This window comes from Hippocampus bargibanti, linkage group LG10, assembly GCF_051943395.1.
Source record: "Hippocampus bargibanti isolate YZ-2025 linkage group LG10, ASM5194339v1, whole genome shotgun sequence".
Classification (NCBI taxonomy): domain Eukaryota; kingdom Metazoa; phylum Chordata; class Actinopteri; order Syngnathiformes; family Syngnathidae; genus Hippocampus; species Hippocampus bargibanti.
The window spans coordinates 23,883,395-23,901,257 of record NC_142743.1 but is presented as its reverse complement, the minus strand read 5'-3'; the positions used below and the strand labels follow the sequence as shown (position 1 = coordinate 23,901,257).

The window sequence follows — 17,863 nt, the reverse complement described above, 5'->3', positions numbered from 1 at the left end:
TTCACTAACGGTTAGTGAACACTGAAATGTGGCGTTCCATGGCTGTTATTATTTCTTTAATAATAATAATAATAATAATAAATCATTTCTAAGTTCCTTTCAAAACTCTCAAGGTCACTTTACAGTCATAGAATCACTTTTTCTGCGGGTGAGCAGCGGCAGCCACGTGCGCCAGCGTTCACTCAACCCATCTATCTATTTGCTATCTATCTAGCTGGCTTTTAGTTAGCTATTAGCTAGCTACCTAGCTGGCTAGCTATTCGCTATCTAACTAGCTAGCTGGCTACCCGGCTAGCTATCTATTTGCTATATATTAGCTACCTACCTAGCTAGCTATATATTAGTTATCTATTAGCTAGCTATCTAACGTTCTATATATTTGAGTTCTTCCGAGTTGAGTGAACGCTGGCTCATGTTGCTATCTAATAGCTAGCTAGCTAACTATCTATTTGAGTTATTCCGAGTTGGGTGAACGCTGGCTCATGTTGCTATCTATTAGCTCTCTAGCTAGCTATCTAGTTGCTATATATTAGCTAGCTATCTAGCTAGCTATAGGCTAGCTAGCTAGCTAACTTTCTATCTATTTGAGTTATTCAACCCGGAATAACTCAACATGATTTTTAAAAACGAAACGAAATTTCAAGGGCCAAAAAATAAAACTAAGAACTATTGAAAAATGTTTACATGAACACAATTTTGAGGTATTAACAACTTTCTTTTAATTTGAACCGGAAGAAACACAGCAGAAAGTACCTGAGGTTCTTTCCACCTATTTAAAATCGCATTTTATGTGTAGCTCTTTCTCTTGTTTCTATTTATAATTGTATTTTATTTATTGTATTCTATTTGTGATTATATTTTATTTATTATAGTACTGGTGATTGTCTGTGACTGTAAAGTATCCTTGAAAGGTTTGAAATGCGCTTAAAATGAAATGTACGTATTGTTATATTATTCTTTCAGTGCAGGCACTGTGAAATTCAACCACGAGCGAGCGAAAACGTCACTTCCGGCCTCATGGTGGCACCGCCTTTTATTCGGCGCAGCCTCAGTCGCTGCTGTGAATGTTTTACTCCTAATCGTGCAATCCTACCTCGCTGATCTCTACGTTTCGGTCCTCCAACTCGGTGAGAATTTGACATTTTCCCATCATGACTATTTCAAACTGTCCCTCTGCAATCAGTGCATGAAAAGAAAGATGTTTGTTTTGGAGCAACTAAAATGTCGTTGTCAGACAATAGGGAAGCTAATGTGGAGCTAGGCTGGCAGTGCCGGGATGTTTGGACACCATGCATTGGTGTGTGTGGTGCGCCTAATAGGGTTTTTTCTTTGTTCAAATCATCTCCTCCTCGGACCATAGATGCCATTACTAAGCAAACTACAAACTAAGCATCTTGTGATGACGTGTTACACGTTTCCCTCCATGCTGATTCTTGAAATTTCCCAATACGACAACGAGAAACGGGGGGGGGGGGGGGAATTGCTTGAAATTTACGCTCTTTTTGCTAACACTACCGTTTATAAAGGTGAGTAAGTTGTATTTTTATAATTCATAGAAGTGGTAGAATATATATTTTTCTCCATAACTGCCAAGTGTCAAGCAAAAAGAAGCATTAGCATACATATTTCCAGAGCTCGCAATTTTCTTTCCCTAGTATTCAGTGACAGCCATTTTGGATTTCTGACGAAAATCTGCTTAAATTCGATCGTTGATATTTGCTCATTTAGATTTTGAATATTTTCTTGTGTTTTCTGTTTAAAATTTCAAAAGCTTTCCAATGGTACCTTACTCGTTAAGATCTGCCAATAATTAAGAAAGTTATGATAGTTTAAACTGTAATAAAGAACTCGGTCACAGATTTTCATTGTTTTAACTGAGGGCATATTTCGAAAATTAAAAATGCCATTATTTCCTTATTTGTCATGGAACAATAATCAATACATCATTTGAAAGCTATTTAAATGCACTTTAATATGCTATTAGAAAATGTGTGATGAATTATTATTGTCACAATAATTTTGTCACATCCTTACTTTTTGTAAAAAGAAATTGTCATTAAGTGACAATAGTTCAATTAAACTAAGTACTTTAATGCATTGATTTTTTGTAATCGGTGATCAATTAATGATAAACATTGGATTTTTTTTTTTAATTATGAGGTCTGATTGTAAGATTTCCCTAGACATTATTTATTTCTCTAGATTACCATGAATGCATGCTGCTACTTGATTTCCCTATTAATCGTTTCCCCTCGTTAATGTTATTCAGGTTTGCTAATAGGCTTTTGTTCCCTGCTGGTAGAACATGACTTGCATGTGACTCCATGCTTTAGCTCACTGAGCGTAAAAGCAGTGCAGTGACCCTCAAAACCTCAAGTTTGCCCCTGGTTGTCCTGCAGCAATTTAAAGGACAACCGACACCATTTTTTTTGTTTCCTAACTGACATCAGAAAAACGTTTTAGAGCATCTAAAATACCCAAAACACACAAGCTGATAGTTTTAGTCAAATGCAAAACATTAATAAAAATTAATTCGTGTCCCAAAACTGCCAGAAAATGAGCTTGGAACTGAGAAGATTCAGAAAGTCCCGCCCCCTTGTTTGTGACATCACGCCGGGATACTCCTTCACAAACTGCCTTGCTCCAGAATCCAAACAATGGCTTCGGAGAGTTCAGATTGGGAGAAGATGTTTTCTTGTTACTCATCTAGTTCTGAATGTGATTCTAATAGTTCTGAAGAGGAAAGCATAAATGTTTGCAGTCGATTCAAGAAGTCCTTCCGTATCAATTCAAACGGTCTGGACTCCAATGTAGCACCCAGAAAATGCACAAGATGGCGCACAAGCTCCGTTGAAAATGGGCTGATTTGTCCTCTGGGAATTTCTCAAGGTCACTTTACAGTCACTGGATCAGTTTTTCTGTGGGTGAGCAGTGGCAGCCACACGCGCCAGCGTTCACTTAAACGTACACCTTCTTTGTGCGTGTTACCGCAAGTCATTTTACAAATTATGGACGCAACTTATCCGGATGTGTCGGTTGTCCTTTAAAGTGTAATTGCCATATCCTCGCCGGATCTTATCCAGATTTCGCAATGTCTTCTGGAAACGCAAACATCGGCAAGCCGGCCCCAGCCTTCAAAGCCACAGCTGTTGTGGATGGACAATTTAAGGACATTCAGCTATCTGATTACAAAGGTAAGATTCTCATTTTGTAGTTGTGTTCTGTTTGTCCACGTGATATTTTCCCGCTGTGCCCTTCAGGAAAGTATGTGGTGTTTTTCTTCTACCCTCTGGACTTCACTTTTGTCTGCCCCACTGAAATCGTGGCATTTAGCGACCGAGCGGAAGAGTTCCGCAAAATTGGCTGCGAGGTGCTCGGTTGCTCTATCGACTCTCACTTCAGTCACTTGGCCTGGTGAGGAATCCTGTGCCTGTCTCTCTAACCTGGTGACACTCACTCTGACACACAATTTAAAGGACAACCGTCTATACGCTAGCTATCTATTAACTATGTAGCTAGCTATCTAGTTACTATCTATTAGCTATCTAGCTGACGAGCTAGCTAGCTATCAATTAGCAATATAACTATCTAGATGGCTGGCTATCGAGCTAGCTGTCTATTTGCGAACTAGCTAGCTTTCTATCTATTTGAGTTACTTCCGGGTTGAGTGAACGCTGGTGCGTGTGGCTGCCACTGCTCACCCACAGAAAAACTGATCCTTCGACTGTAAAGTGACTTTGAGAGTTTTGAAAGGCGCTTCTAAATGAAATTTATTATATTTATTATTATTATTACTACTACTACTATTTTTATATTTGTTTGTTTTTCTTTTTTTAATTTTTTTTATTTTTGTTGATTTAAAAAAAAAAGTTATTTTGTTTTGTATTTTTATTATTTTTATTCTGGTTATTCTATTTTTGTATTTTTTATTGTTTTATTTTTTATTTTTTATTTTTTATTTATTTATTTATTTATTTTTGTTTTATTTTTTTATTTGTATTTTTTATATTGTTTTTTATCTTTATTTTTTTCTTTTTATTATTATTATTATTATTATTATTGGGGCGTGGAACAACATTTTTTTCAATTCTTTCAGGTTAACTGTGTCTTTTCATTCTTGCTAATTATTCGAGTGTTTCTGTTTGGTTGAAACGAAGGATTCGTTGAGTTACATTTGCTTGAAGTAACGCCGCCCTTAAAGATCAGGTTATCTACCACCACTTGGCTTCTCTGCCTGCACCAGATAACTTCCCTTTCATGCCATAAGTCTCTTATCAAACTCCATTTTCTGCACGGAACGTTCTGGAAAATGTGATGGCATTTAAAGTTGATTACTCCATTGCACTTTTGAAACATTGATTCGGGAGTGATCATGATCTTTCACTCAACCCGGAATAACTCAAATAGATAGAAAGTTAGCTAGCTATTTGCTATCTATCAGCTATGTAGCTGGCTCGCGAGCTATCTATTAGATATATGGATGGCTAACAAGCTAGCTATTAGCTATCTATTAGCTGGCTAGTTAGCTTTCTATGAGAGGGTTGAGTGAACGCTGGCGCGTGTGGCTGCCGCTGCTCACCCACAGAAATCCTGTGACTGTAAAGTGACATTGAAAGGTTTTGAAAGGCGCTTATAAATGAAATGTATTATTATTATTGTTATTATTATAATAACTAGATGGCTAATAGCTAGCTAGATGGCTAATAAAAAGATAGCTAGCTAGATGGCTAATAGCTAGCTAGCTAGATATCCTGTGACTGTAAAGTGACCTTGAGAGTTTTGAAAGGCGCTTCTAAATGAAAATTATGATTATTATTTAAAAGAGCACATCAAGTTTGTACTGTTTTGACGTAGATGCTGCTTCCCTCCTTCTAGGATCAACACACCTCGGAAGCAGGGAGGTCTGGGTAACATGAACATCCCCTTGGTGGCAGACCTCACAAAGAGCATTTCCCGAGACTATGGCGTTTTGAAGGAGGAGGATGGCATTTCATATAGGTTTGGCTATAGGAGACCATGTTACACTATTATATTATTATATTATATATATAGTACAATATTGGGATTAAACAATCAAGAGAGGCAGACGAGAGAGTGAGAAAATTGATAGAAATCAGTGAAATTTGGACTCGTTTCAACTTTGATAGTTCTAAAGCGGAGTGTAGACTGCAAGGTTAAAATATCCCATCAATCAGGCTCCACAAATAACCCGCACGAGGCATCTGTACACTTGATACAAAAAGCTATCAACCCAGCTAAAGAGAACACAATTGATGAGGAATGAGGTAAAATTATGGCAGAGGAAGCACCTACAAGGATCATTCCTCAAGATGGTGAAATGCTATTTTATTTTGTTTTATTTTATTTCGTAGCATGTTATTTTATTTTGTTTCGTTATATGTTACAATTTATTGTATTTTGTTTTATTATTTTATTTCATTTTTCAAATGTTTAATGCTGATGAAACCGGCCACTCCATTCCATCAAGCCATGAACGACCATCACAAAGGTAAATAAAACAAATTTATTATACAGTAAAATTTATTTAATTATAATACCATAGTACATTTATTATAGATAAAATAAGATATATCTTGTGTAGTTTTAAGGCTTAGAAAAGTAGAAAATTATGTTTTATGGTGACCTGGGAACGGATTATTCTCATTTTAATTGTTTCCTATGGGAAATTACTTTTTGGGATACACACTTTTCAACCTTACACACTGTCTGGGAACCAATTAAGTTCATAAACCAAGGTATCATTGTATTGGGAGGGGGGCATCCACCCAATCCAAAAAAGTAAAGGATATACATTATTTGTATATTGGGTCATTGTTACTGTATCATTGTCCTTGAATTGCAGTTGAGACTCAAAGGTGACTTTGTACTCTTGGGAAGAAAATGAAGTGAAATCATGTGATGTCTTTGTGTTTCATAAACAGAGGTCTATTTGTGATTGACAACAAGGGCATTTTGAGGCAGATCACCATCAACGACTTGCCAGTGGGACGTTCTGTGGACGAGACCTTGCGTCTAGTTCAGGCTTTCCAGCACACTGACCAATATGGTGAAGGTAAGTAAGTTCCAGAAGTTCTGAGTGATTATTTGCAATAAGCTGAACTCATTCACTCCCGTTCACAAATTTATTCGGGAATTGAAAATATGATGTAGAGCGCCATTCCGAATTTGTTTTTTCTTGTTTGGGTGCCGATGAAGCGCTGGCTATGGCCTCTGGCAATGTTTTCCCTTCCACAAGGGGGCAATATTGCCCTTTCCATGTTAGCGCTTTGTTCTAGCTTCAGCTGTTGTTAAAGTGCCACATATAAAACCAATATGCATGTATTGCATTGTATTTTGGACAGCCGCCCTCATTTCAAGCTCATATAACTTCAAACCCATATTATTTAGGAATTACAGTGATGCCTCGGTTTACGAACCCCTTGGTTTACGAACGTTTAATTTATGAAAAATTTACCTTGGAATACCTACTAGTTTCAACTTTGATAGTTCAAAGGCAGAGTGTAGACTGCAAGGTTAAAATATCCCATCAATCAGGCTCCACAAATAACCCGCACAAGCCATCTGTGCACTTGATGCAAAAAGCTATCAACCCAGCTAAACAGAACACAATTGATGACAAACAAGGTAAAATTATGGCAGAGAAAGCACCTACAAGGGATCATTCCTCAAGATAATAATACTTTTTATTTTTTAAGCGCCTTTCAAAACTCTCAAGAACACTTTACGGTGCAAACAGAAGGCTATGTTCCTCATCAAGTGTTTAATGCTGATGAAAGCGGCCACTCCATTCCATCAAGCCATCAACGGCCATCACAAAGGTAAATAAAATGACTTTATTATACAGTACAGTTTATTTCTTTAATTATAATACCATAGCACATTTATTATACATAAAATAAGGTATATTTTGTGTAGTTTTAAGGCTTAGAAAAGTAGAAAATGATGTTTTATGGGGACCTGGGAACGGATTATTCTCATTTTAATGGTTTCCTATGGGAAAGTAATTTTTGGGATACACACCTTTCGCCTTACACACTCTGTCTGGGAACCAATTCAGTTCGTAAGCCGAGGTATCACGGTATTTATTTTCAGTGCATCATTATCAAATCGTCTAGTAAGCTTGCGTGATGTTGACATTTGTACTTTGTGCACTTTTACTACTGCGTGTGTCAATGACTGATATGCGAACACTTGCACTTTGTCCTCTCACAGTCTGTCCTGCGGGCTGGAAACCAGGCAGCGACACCATCATCCCTGATGTCGAGAAGAGTAAAACCTTCTTCTCCAAGCAGTAAATATGAAGGTCGCACTTGCCCCCAGTTCGATACTTTGTACATCCAGTGTACAACTGACGAGACCACCTCAAAGTCTCAAGCACTGAAAGTGTTAATTTCCTTGTTACAGAAGAAAAAAATATCGATCATTTTTCTGGCTGTTTCTTGACGATCGTGTTTGCCGTTGATTAAAAAAGCAGTCGCAATGTGAGTGTCATACCACATAATCCCATCTAGGGGGTGCTATTGGCTTGTGACGTACATTCCCTCGGTTTTCCAACTGCGAAGTCGAGAGACTTATTTTAGATGAGGAAAACGCTTACGTAAAGTGACCAAACGTCTCAAAAATAATTTCCAGTGAAATAAAAGCATTTTCCCAGAATTCACAAATCGCTTCTGTTATTTGAATGTCAACGAGTTGCTGAAGACTTTGAAGGGTTTCAAGGATAAATAAGAATACATTTTTCATTTCTAAGCGCCTTTCAAAAACTCTCAAGGTCACTTTATGGTCTCAGGATCAGTTTTTATCCCGGAATTAACTAAAACAGAATGCTAGCTAGCTAACAGCTATCAAATTGATATCTAGCTAAATGGATAGATAGCCAGTGAGACGGCTAATAGACAGCAAATAGCTAGCTAGCTAGGTAGCCAGCTAGCTAATAATATTTCATTTCAAAGCGCCTTTCAAAACTCTCACGGTCACTTTACAGTCACAGGATCAGTTTTTATGTCGTTGAGGAGTGACAGCCATGCGCGCCAGCGTTCACTCATCCCGGAAGTAACTCAAATAGACGGAAAGCTAGCTAACAGCTACCTAATAGATATTTCGCTTAATAGATAGCCAGTCAGACAGCTAATAGACATCAAATAGTGACTGTAAAGTGTCCTTGAGAGTTTTGAAAGGCGCTTAGAAATGAAATGGATTATTATTAATAGCTAGCTAGGTAGCCAGCTAGAAAATAATACATTTCATTTCTAAGCGCCTTTCAAAACTCTCAAGGACACGTTACAGTCACAGGATCAGTTTTTTAGGTGGTTGAGTAGCGGCAGCCACACGCACCAGCGTTCACTCAACCCGGAAGTAACTCAAATAGATAGAAAGCTAGCTAATATATTGAATAGCTAGATAGCTAGCCAGATAGATAGCTAATATATAGCCAGCCAGACAGCTAATAGATCACAAATAGATGGCTAGCTAGGTAGCTAGATAGCCAGCCAGATAGCTAATATATAGCCAGTTTGACAGCTAACTATGTATCTTACACCGTGGAATGCAAGCTAATAATCATAATGTTAATAATACATTTGATTTACAAGCACCTTTCAAAACTCTCAAGGTCAATGATGCTGTTATTATTCAATGATATTTTTTACTAGTTGGTATGATAGAATTATCTTTTTTTTTTTAGCATTACGATCATCAGACCAAAGTAACCACAGGGAAAGGGAAAGTTAGCATCCACTAACTGCACATATAAATCAAGCCATGTCAATAAAAATATTTTATATGGTATATTTTTTTTACATGAGTAATTTGTTTTTCACATAATTTTACGTGATTTTTGGTCGTTAATTTAAGCAAAACAAACAAACTGAGGAGCCATTTGAGAGTCAAAAGAGCCTAATCTTTTTTTAGTGAGCCAATCCAAAAGAACCGGCTCTCTGGAAAGAGCCGGAATTCCCATCACTATTTATTTGGACCTTTTGGCTTGAACAAATCTCCTTTTTAAAAGCAGCTTGTTTGAGGAACCTAAAAGCAGGACTGGGGGAACTCCCACATAAGCTCATTGACAAACCATTTCACACTCACACAGCGACATACTTTTGGCGCTGTGGCCTCTCTGACCGGCTCTGTAGGAGGGAGTTCCTGGAAATCTTCGAAGTGTTATGACGTTTGTGAGAAAGGTTTGTCAATAGGAAAACAGTCCGATCTGATGTAGAAGGTCAAGAAACTCAAGTGCTGACATTGCAGATGATTCTGACAACAACGTGTCAGTTGTTCTCCAGAAATGCCAAAACAATTCCAAAGTGGTCTTTTAATAAATGTCAAAATAAAAGCATAGGGAATGAAACCAAAAATTCTGAAGATACTAAAAGGAAAGGAGTAGCAGTACCTTACATTGTAGGGGTTTCTGAAAAACTACAGAGTCCTTTGGCAACACAAAATTCCGACTTATTTCAAACGCTTTAAGGCAAAAATAAGTGCATTCAAAAGATAGGTTTCCAAATGAAAAACAAAGTCATGTAGTTTATTCAATATATTGTAAAAATGAAGATTGTAAAGAGCAACAAACTAAACAAATTCTCAAATAAAAGACTATCAACATCGCAGGGATAATACTAGTGGACCTCAATCGGCAGTCCATATGCACCTCAAAGCTAGCAACCACTCATTTGACGACAATGAGGTTAAAATCTTAGCGAAAGAAAATAGATGGTTTAAAAGGGGAGTAAAAGAAGCTATTTCCATAAAACAGCAAACCCTTCACTAAATCGCCATGGTGGGGTGAGGTTCAATTTGGATCGTTCCTGCTTAGGCAACATAGGCTTAGTTGTGCTGATGAGGTGATACCAGAGCAAATGGGGCAATCAGGCCAGTCGTGGACCCCATACTCAGGCAGGACAATAGAAGTAATCAGTGTAACCGCAGGGAGTAGTCCTCTACTCACCCCAACCTGAGAGCAGGGACCAATCACAGCAGAGTCTGGCACCGCCACATCTGGACAGCAGGTATATATATATATATATATATATATATATATATATATATATATATATATATATATATATATATATATATATATATAGGGCCGGAACTACCAGCGAAAGATTTTAGTTTGCTGACGAAGCCTCTTGGATAAGAAGCGAAACATCCGACACCTTGAAAGTACAGATGACGGCTGAAGAAACCTTTTCATCGATGGACCACTCCTGTACGACTGAGAACTTACACAGACGAATTCTAAATGTAAAAATCCTGAGAACACCACGAAAAAAAACAAAACAAGACATTTCTCAAGTATATCATTTCTTTTACTTAAATATACTGTACAGGTACAAAAAAACAAAACAAATAACGATCAGGTTCAACCTAACAGCAGAAATAAATTACAAGTGAATTGATCACAAAGTACAATGTAAACAGGACAAGTTGTGCTCCAAAATGCCCCCAAAAATGTCTCCGTTTCCACGTACTGGACTTGACTTTCAGCAATCCAGTAAGTAACCCACACCGGCAGTGCAGTTCCAGTCCAGTGTTTCAAAGTGCGCAAATTCGCTTTCCTCAGTAGGATTTCACTTTCGAAGACAACATAAGCTGACAGCCGCTGCTCACATGTGTCATAACTTTATGTTTGAGTTGCGCCACCTGCTCCCGTAAGATGGACGCCGTATTGGACAACCCCGCGTTGTCCGTTTTCAGAACTTTGACTCTGTCCTCCAAACGGGCGATTCGCTCCAGCTTCCGCCGCCGACACTTGGACGCGGCCAACCGGTTCCGAAGCCGCTTCCGCTCCGCCTTGATTCGCTCCTGATTCTCCAGGTCGATCGGAGACATGGGCGGCGAGCTGGTGTCGCTACTCGGCATGTCCGGGACGGTCTGGGGCTCCTCCTTGAGGCCGCCGAACCGCGGCGCGTGTAACCCGGAACCGGCCAACGAGTGTTGGAAGGAATGGGGCGCGTGGGCCCCTCCCTGGGGGTGATGCGGCTGGTGGTAGGGGTGGTGCGGCAGGTAGCTAATGGTGGCGGACGGGTAACCGACAGCCGACGACAAGCCGGGGTTCGCGGAGCAACTTCCCAGGTTCGTATACTCGAGCGGCTCGGGCTGCATAGCCGACCCGTACACCGAAGCGGTCGCCGAACAAGCTCCGATGGACACGTTGGGCGGCGCCATCTGGTTCATCTTGTGCAAGTCGTCCAGCGCCTTGACGAAACCTTCCGCGAAGCCCTCCTGTTCCTCCGTGATCCCGCGGTTGTACAAATAGTGACTCGGCGTCGGCGTGGTCGTGATGAGCCCGTTGCTGTTCTGGATGATGAGTCGCTCCAAATCCGGAGAGGCGAGTTTGAGAGATCCCGGTTCCGTCGTGGCCGCCGAATACAACTCGGAGTCGGCGCGTAGGTGGTGAGACTTGAAGGTGGAACTCCGATAAGGATCAGATAAGTTCAAGTTCATGTTCTGCTTTAGTAACTTGTAGTCGGATGACAAGGCTGCGCCTGGATGGCCAGAAGCAGAAAGAAACGAGTCGTCATAAAAAGGTTGTTCCGTTAGCGAGGACATGTTCGCTTTTAAAATCACACAAGCTAACTAACGGGAGTTCGTCAAGATGTCCCAACTCAAATCTCCAGCAAAGTCCTGATGTCAAATTATTTTGAAGAGCACTAATGTAAAAATAAATTTAAAAAAAACAGCAAAACCTCTCAAATACAGGAACTCTACTATACCAAGTCGTCGATGTGTACCTTTAGTTGGAATCAAAGCGCAGTCCAGTGACTAATTCAGATGTTTTCATCCCACTTGTGTGTTGGTGAGTCTTTAATTTTGAAAAAAACCTTTCTGATCGTCTCTTTTTAAGACAAGCAGCCGACCAGTTTCACTCTATTTATGCGTTCCGGACAAGAGAGCGAAGCGGGACGGATTGACATCCGATCCCAGGCTCCGATTGGTCGAGGTCTCCTTGGCCCCGCCCTCAGGATGGCAGCCGTGTGTAATGACGCGCCTTGCCAGTAAACACAAGTGATGGGAAATCCGGCTCCTTTCAGAGATGCGGTTCTTTTAGATCGGCACACTAAAGAGATTCGGCTCTTTTGGCTACCAAATGGCTCCTTATTTTTTTGTTGTTGCTTAAATTCATTAACTCCCAAAACTCATGTAAAATTATGCGAAAAACGAATTACTCAAGTACAAAATACACTATATCAAATATATACACTATATCAAATATAGCTACATGCAGCTACGTATATCAATATGCCTTTCTTGATACTCGCACTCTGTACAGTTTTTTTATGAAACGGTTTTGTACATTTTCAGTATACAGTTGCCATTTTTATTTTAATATGCTTAGAATATCTTGTTTTCTATCTGCCCCCCCCCATCCCCTTTCAAATTGCTGCTGTGAACTTCAAATGTCTCCATTGTGGGACGAATAAAGGTTTTGTCATTCAGAGATCCAGCTCGAAGAACCGGCTCGTTCGCGAACGACACATCACTAATAACCACCACTGTCAACCCGCAGAGTCCCGGAAGGAAAAGTCCAAAAGGTAAATAAGACTTTTACCACCACAAATTCTATCAACAAGCTTCGCGGGTCCAATTTAGCCCAGTGTACACAAAAAACACCCCCCAAAAAGTCCACTCGCAGATTCGGCCTTGTATCCAATCAATCCGCGCATGCTGAGTCATGGATCCAAACATCTCGGTGAGTCCATATTTGGAGATCCTGGCGCGCCGGTTCCTCCCCGACACAAGCGGGAAGCCAAGCCTCTTCTGGCGGGCTTCCAGCTGGACGGACGTGGGAGGCTTTGCTCCTCCAGGCCTTCCCCGGAGGCTTGTGAGCAGAGAAGGTGTGGCAACCATGAGTGAGACTTCCTCAGAAATGCAGGTGGCAGTGTGCCCGAAAAGTGACAATAGACGATCTGTGACACTGTCACGCATTGCAGGTGGTGAAATATGATGACTATTTTGGTGTCCGAATAGAACTCCTCAATTGGCTTCAATGTTGTTCCTTCAGACACAATGTCGCAAGATAGCAACAAAGCACAAATCAGGAGGGCGATGGTATGAAATCAGCATTTAGCGTGAATATTTCTTGATTTGTTTATCTAGCTAGCTAGCTAGCTATTTGCGATCTAGCTCCCTGGCCGGCTATTTAGCTAGCTAGCTATTAGCTATAGAGCTATCTAGATGGCTCGCTATTAGCTATCTATTGGCTAGTTAGCTAGCTTTCTATCTATTTGAGTTACTTCCGGGTTGAGTGAACGCTGACGCGTGTGGCTGCCGCTGCTCACCCACAGAAAAACTGATCCTGTGAATGTGAAGTGTCCTTGAGAGTTTTAAAAGGCGCTTATGAATGAAATGTATTATTATTATTATTATTATTATTATTATTATTATTTATTTGAAACGGAAGAGCATTGAAAAATCAAAAACTAATTCATAAGAGGGAGGCAGTAGGAAATCATTTATTATGTATGAAGTTGCTCTTCTTATTTCCAATCCAAAAGTTTGTTTTTGTGTGAGCAATGGACAAAACAACTCTCTCCTTGTGACTTTCACCCCCACTGCTTCTTCAGTGACTTGATGAAATGAACCAGAAGTAACGTTTTGCAGAGTTTTGGGCAAGGTCTTCAATGTTTGGTGACCTGGAAGCGGCCTGTAGGTGTAGTGAGTCAGGTATGGCTGATCGTCACGGCAACAAGATGGCTGTCCCCGCGAGGTCAGTCCAACAAGTCAGTCCAACACACAGCAAGCGTATGAAGTCACACTCTTTCTTAGTCACTCTTTCAAATAGGCCTGCGTTGCTTCATTGAAAAGGACAACCGACACCTCCGGATAAGTTGCCTGCATAATTTGTAAAATGGCTTCAAATGACTTCTACTGAGCGCATTTTGCTAAGATTACACCGCATGTAGCTATATTTGACCTTTTAAAACTCGCGCTGAATATTCATGAAGTCTTGTTTTCCAGTTGGCGACGATTCCCTACGTGACGTCACGGAGGGAACGCCCCTGACTGAGAAAGCGACACACGATGCATTTTGGGTACTTTGTTTGCTCTAAAAACTTTGTGTTGATGACGAAATTAGAAGGAAAACTACATAAATAACGCGATGGTGAATCGTTGTGTGTTGCACCAAGACTACTATTTGATACTAGTTGACACAAATTGCCAGCGGACAAATCAGCCCATTTCCAACAGAGCTTGGGCGCCATCTTGTGTATATTCCGTAGCGTACATTGGAGTCCAGACGCCTCATAATGAGACGGAAGGACTTCTTGAATCGATGGCAAACATTTATGCTTTCCTCTTCAGAACTACAGTAAAGTCTGGTTATATCGATATGGGATATATCGATAGTCCCGGTTATATCGATACTATTTCTATGCACGCACGGAGAAAATTACATGCAAACAGGGTCGGATATATCGATAGTCCCGGTTATATCGATATTTTTTCGGACTCCCTTGAATATCGATATAACGAGACTTTACTGTATTTGGATCATATTCATAACTGGATGAGTAACAAGAAAGCATCTTCTCCGAATCTGAAGCCATTGTTTTGATTCTAGAGCAAGGCAAGACGTCTTGTTGTGATGTCACGAACAAGGGGGCGGGACCTTCTGAAACTCGCCATCTCTGAGGTCATTTTGAAGTATTTTGGGATACTTTCACTCATTTTTATTGCCGTTTTGCATTTGACTAAGCATATCAGCTTGTGCGTTTGGGGTATTTTAGATGCTATAAAACGTTTTTCTGACGTCAGTTAGCAAACAAAAAATGGTGTCGGTTGTCCTTTAACATTGCCAGTCGTCCTTTCCTCTTCATATGCTCTCATCTCCCTCCCCCCCCCCCAAAAAAATAATAATATTTGTCCGCCTGTGGGAAATGAAGCCCCCTTGTGCATGTAATCGCTTTAATGAAGGCACGTTTAATCAGCATATTTGCGTTTTATAGCTGGCAGAAAGTGCCAAGGAGCCTGGTAGCCATGAGAGACCTTTCGCAAAAGACGGGCCGATTGCTGAGGCCAAATGAGTGTGGCAGGAAAAAAGGCAGTCAAATCCAACGCTTCCCTCGGGCTGACACATCACATCTGGAGCTGTCTTTCCTACTTTCCCTCCATCCGCACGGATGCTTAAACTGCCCTGTCGCTGTGCCAATCCGCCGAAAAGGCAAACGGCGGGGGAGGGCGGAGTTTTACGCCACACGCTTCTTTATACTTAAGGGCGATGCTCCCTAAATATGACCCTAAAAAATATGACCCTAAATAACGAAATAACTTTGAACATAACATTATTCTATCAAGGTTGTTGGGGATAGATAGATAGATAGATAGATAGATAGATAGATAGATAGATAGATAGATAGATAGATAGATAGATAGATGGATAGATAGATAGATAGATAGATAGATAGATAGATAGATAGATAGATAGATAGATAGATAGATAGATAGATAGATAGATAGATAGATAGATAGATAGATAGATAGATACTAGATAGATAGATAGATAGATAGATAGATAGATAGATAGATAGATACTAGGTAGATAGATACTAGATAGATAGATAGATAGATACTAGGTAGATAGATACTAGATAGATAGATAGATAGATAGGAAGAAAAGTCCGTCCATCAACGACCATCACAAAGGTAAATAAAACGACTTTATTATATAGTACAATTTATTTATTTAATTACAATACAATAGCACATTTATTATACATAAAATAAGGTATATTTTGTGTAGTGTTAAGGCTTAGAAAAGTAGAAAATTATGTTTTATGGGGACCTGTGAACGGATTATTGTCATTTTAATGGTTTCCTATGGTAAATTCATGTTTGGAAGACACACTTTCTACCTTACACTTTCTAGGAACCAATTAAGTTTGTAAGCTGAGGTATCACTGTATTGAGCTTCATTAATTCAACCGTAATTTTGAAACAGTATAAATAACTCAATAGATAGTTCCTCAATAATTATCAGTCATTTCTTTGTTGTATAGATATATAAAAAAAAACAATCGCGTAATGATTTAACTGTAGCTTAGAAAGTGGTTCAGCATTTTATGATCTCAACACCAAACAAACAGTTTAGACTCAGACAGGTCATAGATAGACAGGCGTGATAGTCACGTGACAGCGGTGAGTAAGAAGCCAAACACTCCCATTTTTACAGGAGACGTTACAACACAATCGGCGTGAATGTTGATATACTGTAAGTGACTGAATTCTTACTCATGAAACGGTGACATCATCATCCTCAATTCATTTTTCATTTGCGTTTTAAAGGACGACCGACACCATTTTTTTGTTTTTTAACTGACATCAGAAAAACGTTTGACAGCATCTAAAATACCCAAAACACGCAGGCTGAATCTTTTTAGTTAAATGTAAAATATCAATAAAAATGACTTCAAGTATCCCAAAACTGCCACAAAATTGTCACGGTTTGCGAGGTGGTTATGATGGTTGTGGATCCCCAATAAGCAGGCAGAAGGGAACAGTAGGTTCTATTTGACAAATTGTATTAAAATAAAGTCAGCAGGAACAAAATCTAAAACATCAAAGTCATCTGAACAGAAAAGTACAAAGTATCAAAGAAAACCAAGAGTAAAAGCCTGCCGAGATGAAACAAACCGGACAGGGTGCAGCAAACACATACAATGACCCGACACGGAATGCTCGGGCCGGGAATCCTTATAACTGCCACTGATTGGAACGACCAACAGTCGCCAACCAGATCATGACAAAAATGAGCTCGGAACTGGGCGGGATTCAGAAAGTCCCGCCCCCTTGTTCGTGATGTCACGCCAGGCTACTCCTTCACAAACTGCCTTGCTCCAGAATCAAAACAATGGCTTCAGATTCGGAGAAGATGCTTTCTTGTTACTCATCCAGTTATGAGTATAATTCAAATAGTTCTGAAGAGGAAAGCATAAATGTTTGCAATCGATTAAAGAAGTCCCTCCGTATCAATTTGAGCTGTCTGGACTCCAATGTAGCGTCCCGGAATATGCACAAAATGGCGCCCAAGCTCCGTTGGAAATGGGCTGGTTAGTGGGAATTTGTATCAACTAGTATGAAATAGTAGTCTTGGTGCAACACACAACGATTCACAATCGCGTTATTTATGTAGTTTTCCCTCTAATTTCGCCATCAATATGCCGTGGAATCTTTGTAAAATGCGCTCAGTAGAAGTGATTTTACAAATGATGGACGCCACTTGAAAGCTTAGTTCAGTTGAGAAAAAAAAAATCTGAAATGTCAAACACGAAGTTTCGACCTTCATACAAGGTTGGACTGTGTGAAGATCTTTTCAAGGAAACCTTCACGGCCGATTTGAGTGTTCATGAAATTCTCTCGTATGTTGAAAAATACTTGAAATTCCTCAAAAATCAATCCTTAAGCACTTTCTGTACCCTCTTTGTTACATAAAGCAGTTTTACTGTTTTACTGTTGTCCTCTGACTTAAAGGACAACCGACAACTCTGGACATAATTTGTCAAATGGCTTCAAATGACTTCTACTGAGCGTATTTTACAAAGATTCCACAGCATAGAGCTATATTTTACCTTTTAAGACTCGCACTGAATATTCAGGAAGGCTTGTTTTCGAGTTGGTGACGAGTCCTCACGTGACGTCACTGAAGGAACGCCCCTGACCGTGAAAGCGACACACAATGCATTTTGGGTATTTTGTTTGGTCTGAAAACTTTGCATTGATGGCAAAATTAGAAGGAAAATTACATAAATAATGTGATGGTGAATGGTTGTGTGTTGCACCAAGACTACTATTTGATACTAGTTGACACAAATTCCCAGCGGACAAATCAGCCCATTTCCAACGG

At 39.8% G+C, this 17,863-nt stretch overlaps 2 protein-coding genes across 5 annotated transcripts; one reads left to right on the top strand and one right to left on the bottom strand.

Moving 5' to 3' along the window:
* The first annotated feature begins 977 nt into the window (after positions 1-977).
* prdx2 (peroxiredoxin 2) lies at positions 978-7,685 on the top strand. Of its 2 annotated transcripts, none has more exons than XM_089005590.1 (6): positions 978-1,127; positions 3,084-3,194; positions 3,261-3,414; positions 4,876-4,998; positions 5,943-6,073; positions 7,234-7,685. In XM_089005590.1, exons 2-6 carry the CDS (start codon positions 3,092-3,094, stop codon positions 7,314-7,316), a joined length of 594 nt encoding a protein of 197 aa, XP_088861716.1. In that variant the 5' UTR covers positions 978-1,127; positions 3,084-3,091; the 3' UTR covers positions 7,317-7,685. The 2 variants fall into 2 exon arrangements, with proteins under 2 accessions (XP_088861716.1, XP_088861717.1); XM_089005591.1 differs by having other exon boundaries at positions 985-1,127; positions 3,050-3,194.
* Positions 7,686-10,306: 2,621 nt separating this feature from the next.
* On the bottom strand, positions 10,307-11,914 carry junba (JunB proto-oncogene, AP-1 transcription factor subunit a). 3 transcript variants are annotated; one of them, XM_089006607.1, is made up of 2 exons: positions 11,754-11,914; positions 10,307-11,507 (listed from the first exon to the last, which is right to left on the bottom strand). In XM_089006607.1, exon 2 carries the CDS (start codon positions 11,464-11,466, stop codon positions 10,579-10,581), a length of 888 nt encoding a protein of 295 aa, XP_088862733.1. In that variant the 5' UTR covers positions 11,467-11,507; positions 11,754-11,914; the 3' UTR covers positions 10,307-10,578. The 3 variants fall into 3 exon arrangements, with proteins under 3 accessions (XP_088862733.1, XP_088862734.1, XP_088862732.1); XM_089006608.1 differs by having other exon boundaries at positions 11,736-11,872; XM_089006606.1 differs by having other exon boundaries at positions 10,307-11,891.
* Positions 11,915-17,863: the final 5,949 nt, after the last annotated feature.

What these genes read in the sequence shown, in the direction of transcription:
- prdx2 (XM_089005590.1), top strand. Translation starts at nt 3,092, where the DNA reads ATGTCTTCTGGAAACGCAAACATCGGCAAGCCGGCCCCAGCCTTCAAA. An exon ending in TCAGCTATCTGATTACAAAG is followed by an intron (nt 3,195 to 3,260) that starts GTAAGATTCTCA and finishes TGTGCCCTTCAG; the next exon opens with GAAAGTATGTGGTGTTTTTC. An exon ending in GAGGATGGCATTTCATATAG is followed by an intron (nt 4,999 to 5,942) that starts GTTTGGCTATAG and finishes TTTCATAAACAG; the next exon opens with AGGTCTATTTGTGATTGACA.
- junba (XM_089006606.1), bottom strand. Translation starts at nt 11,571, where the DNA reads ATGTCCTCGCTAACGGAACAACCTTTTTATGACGACTCGTTTCTTTCT.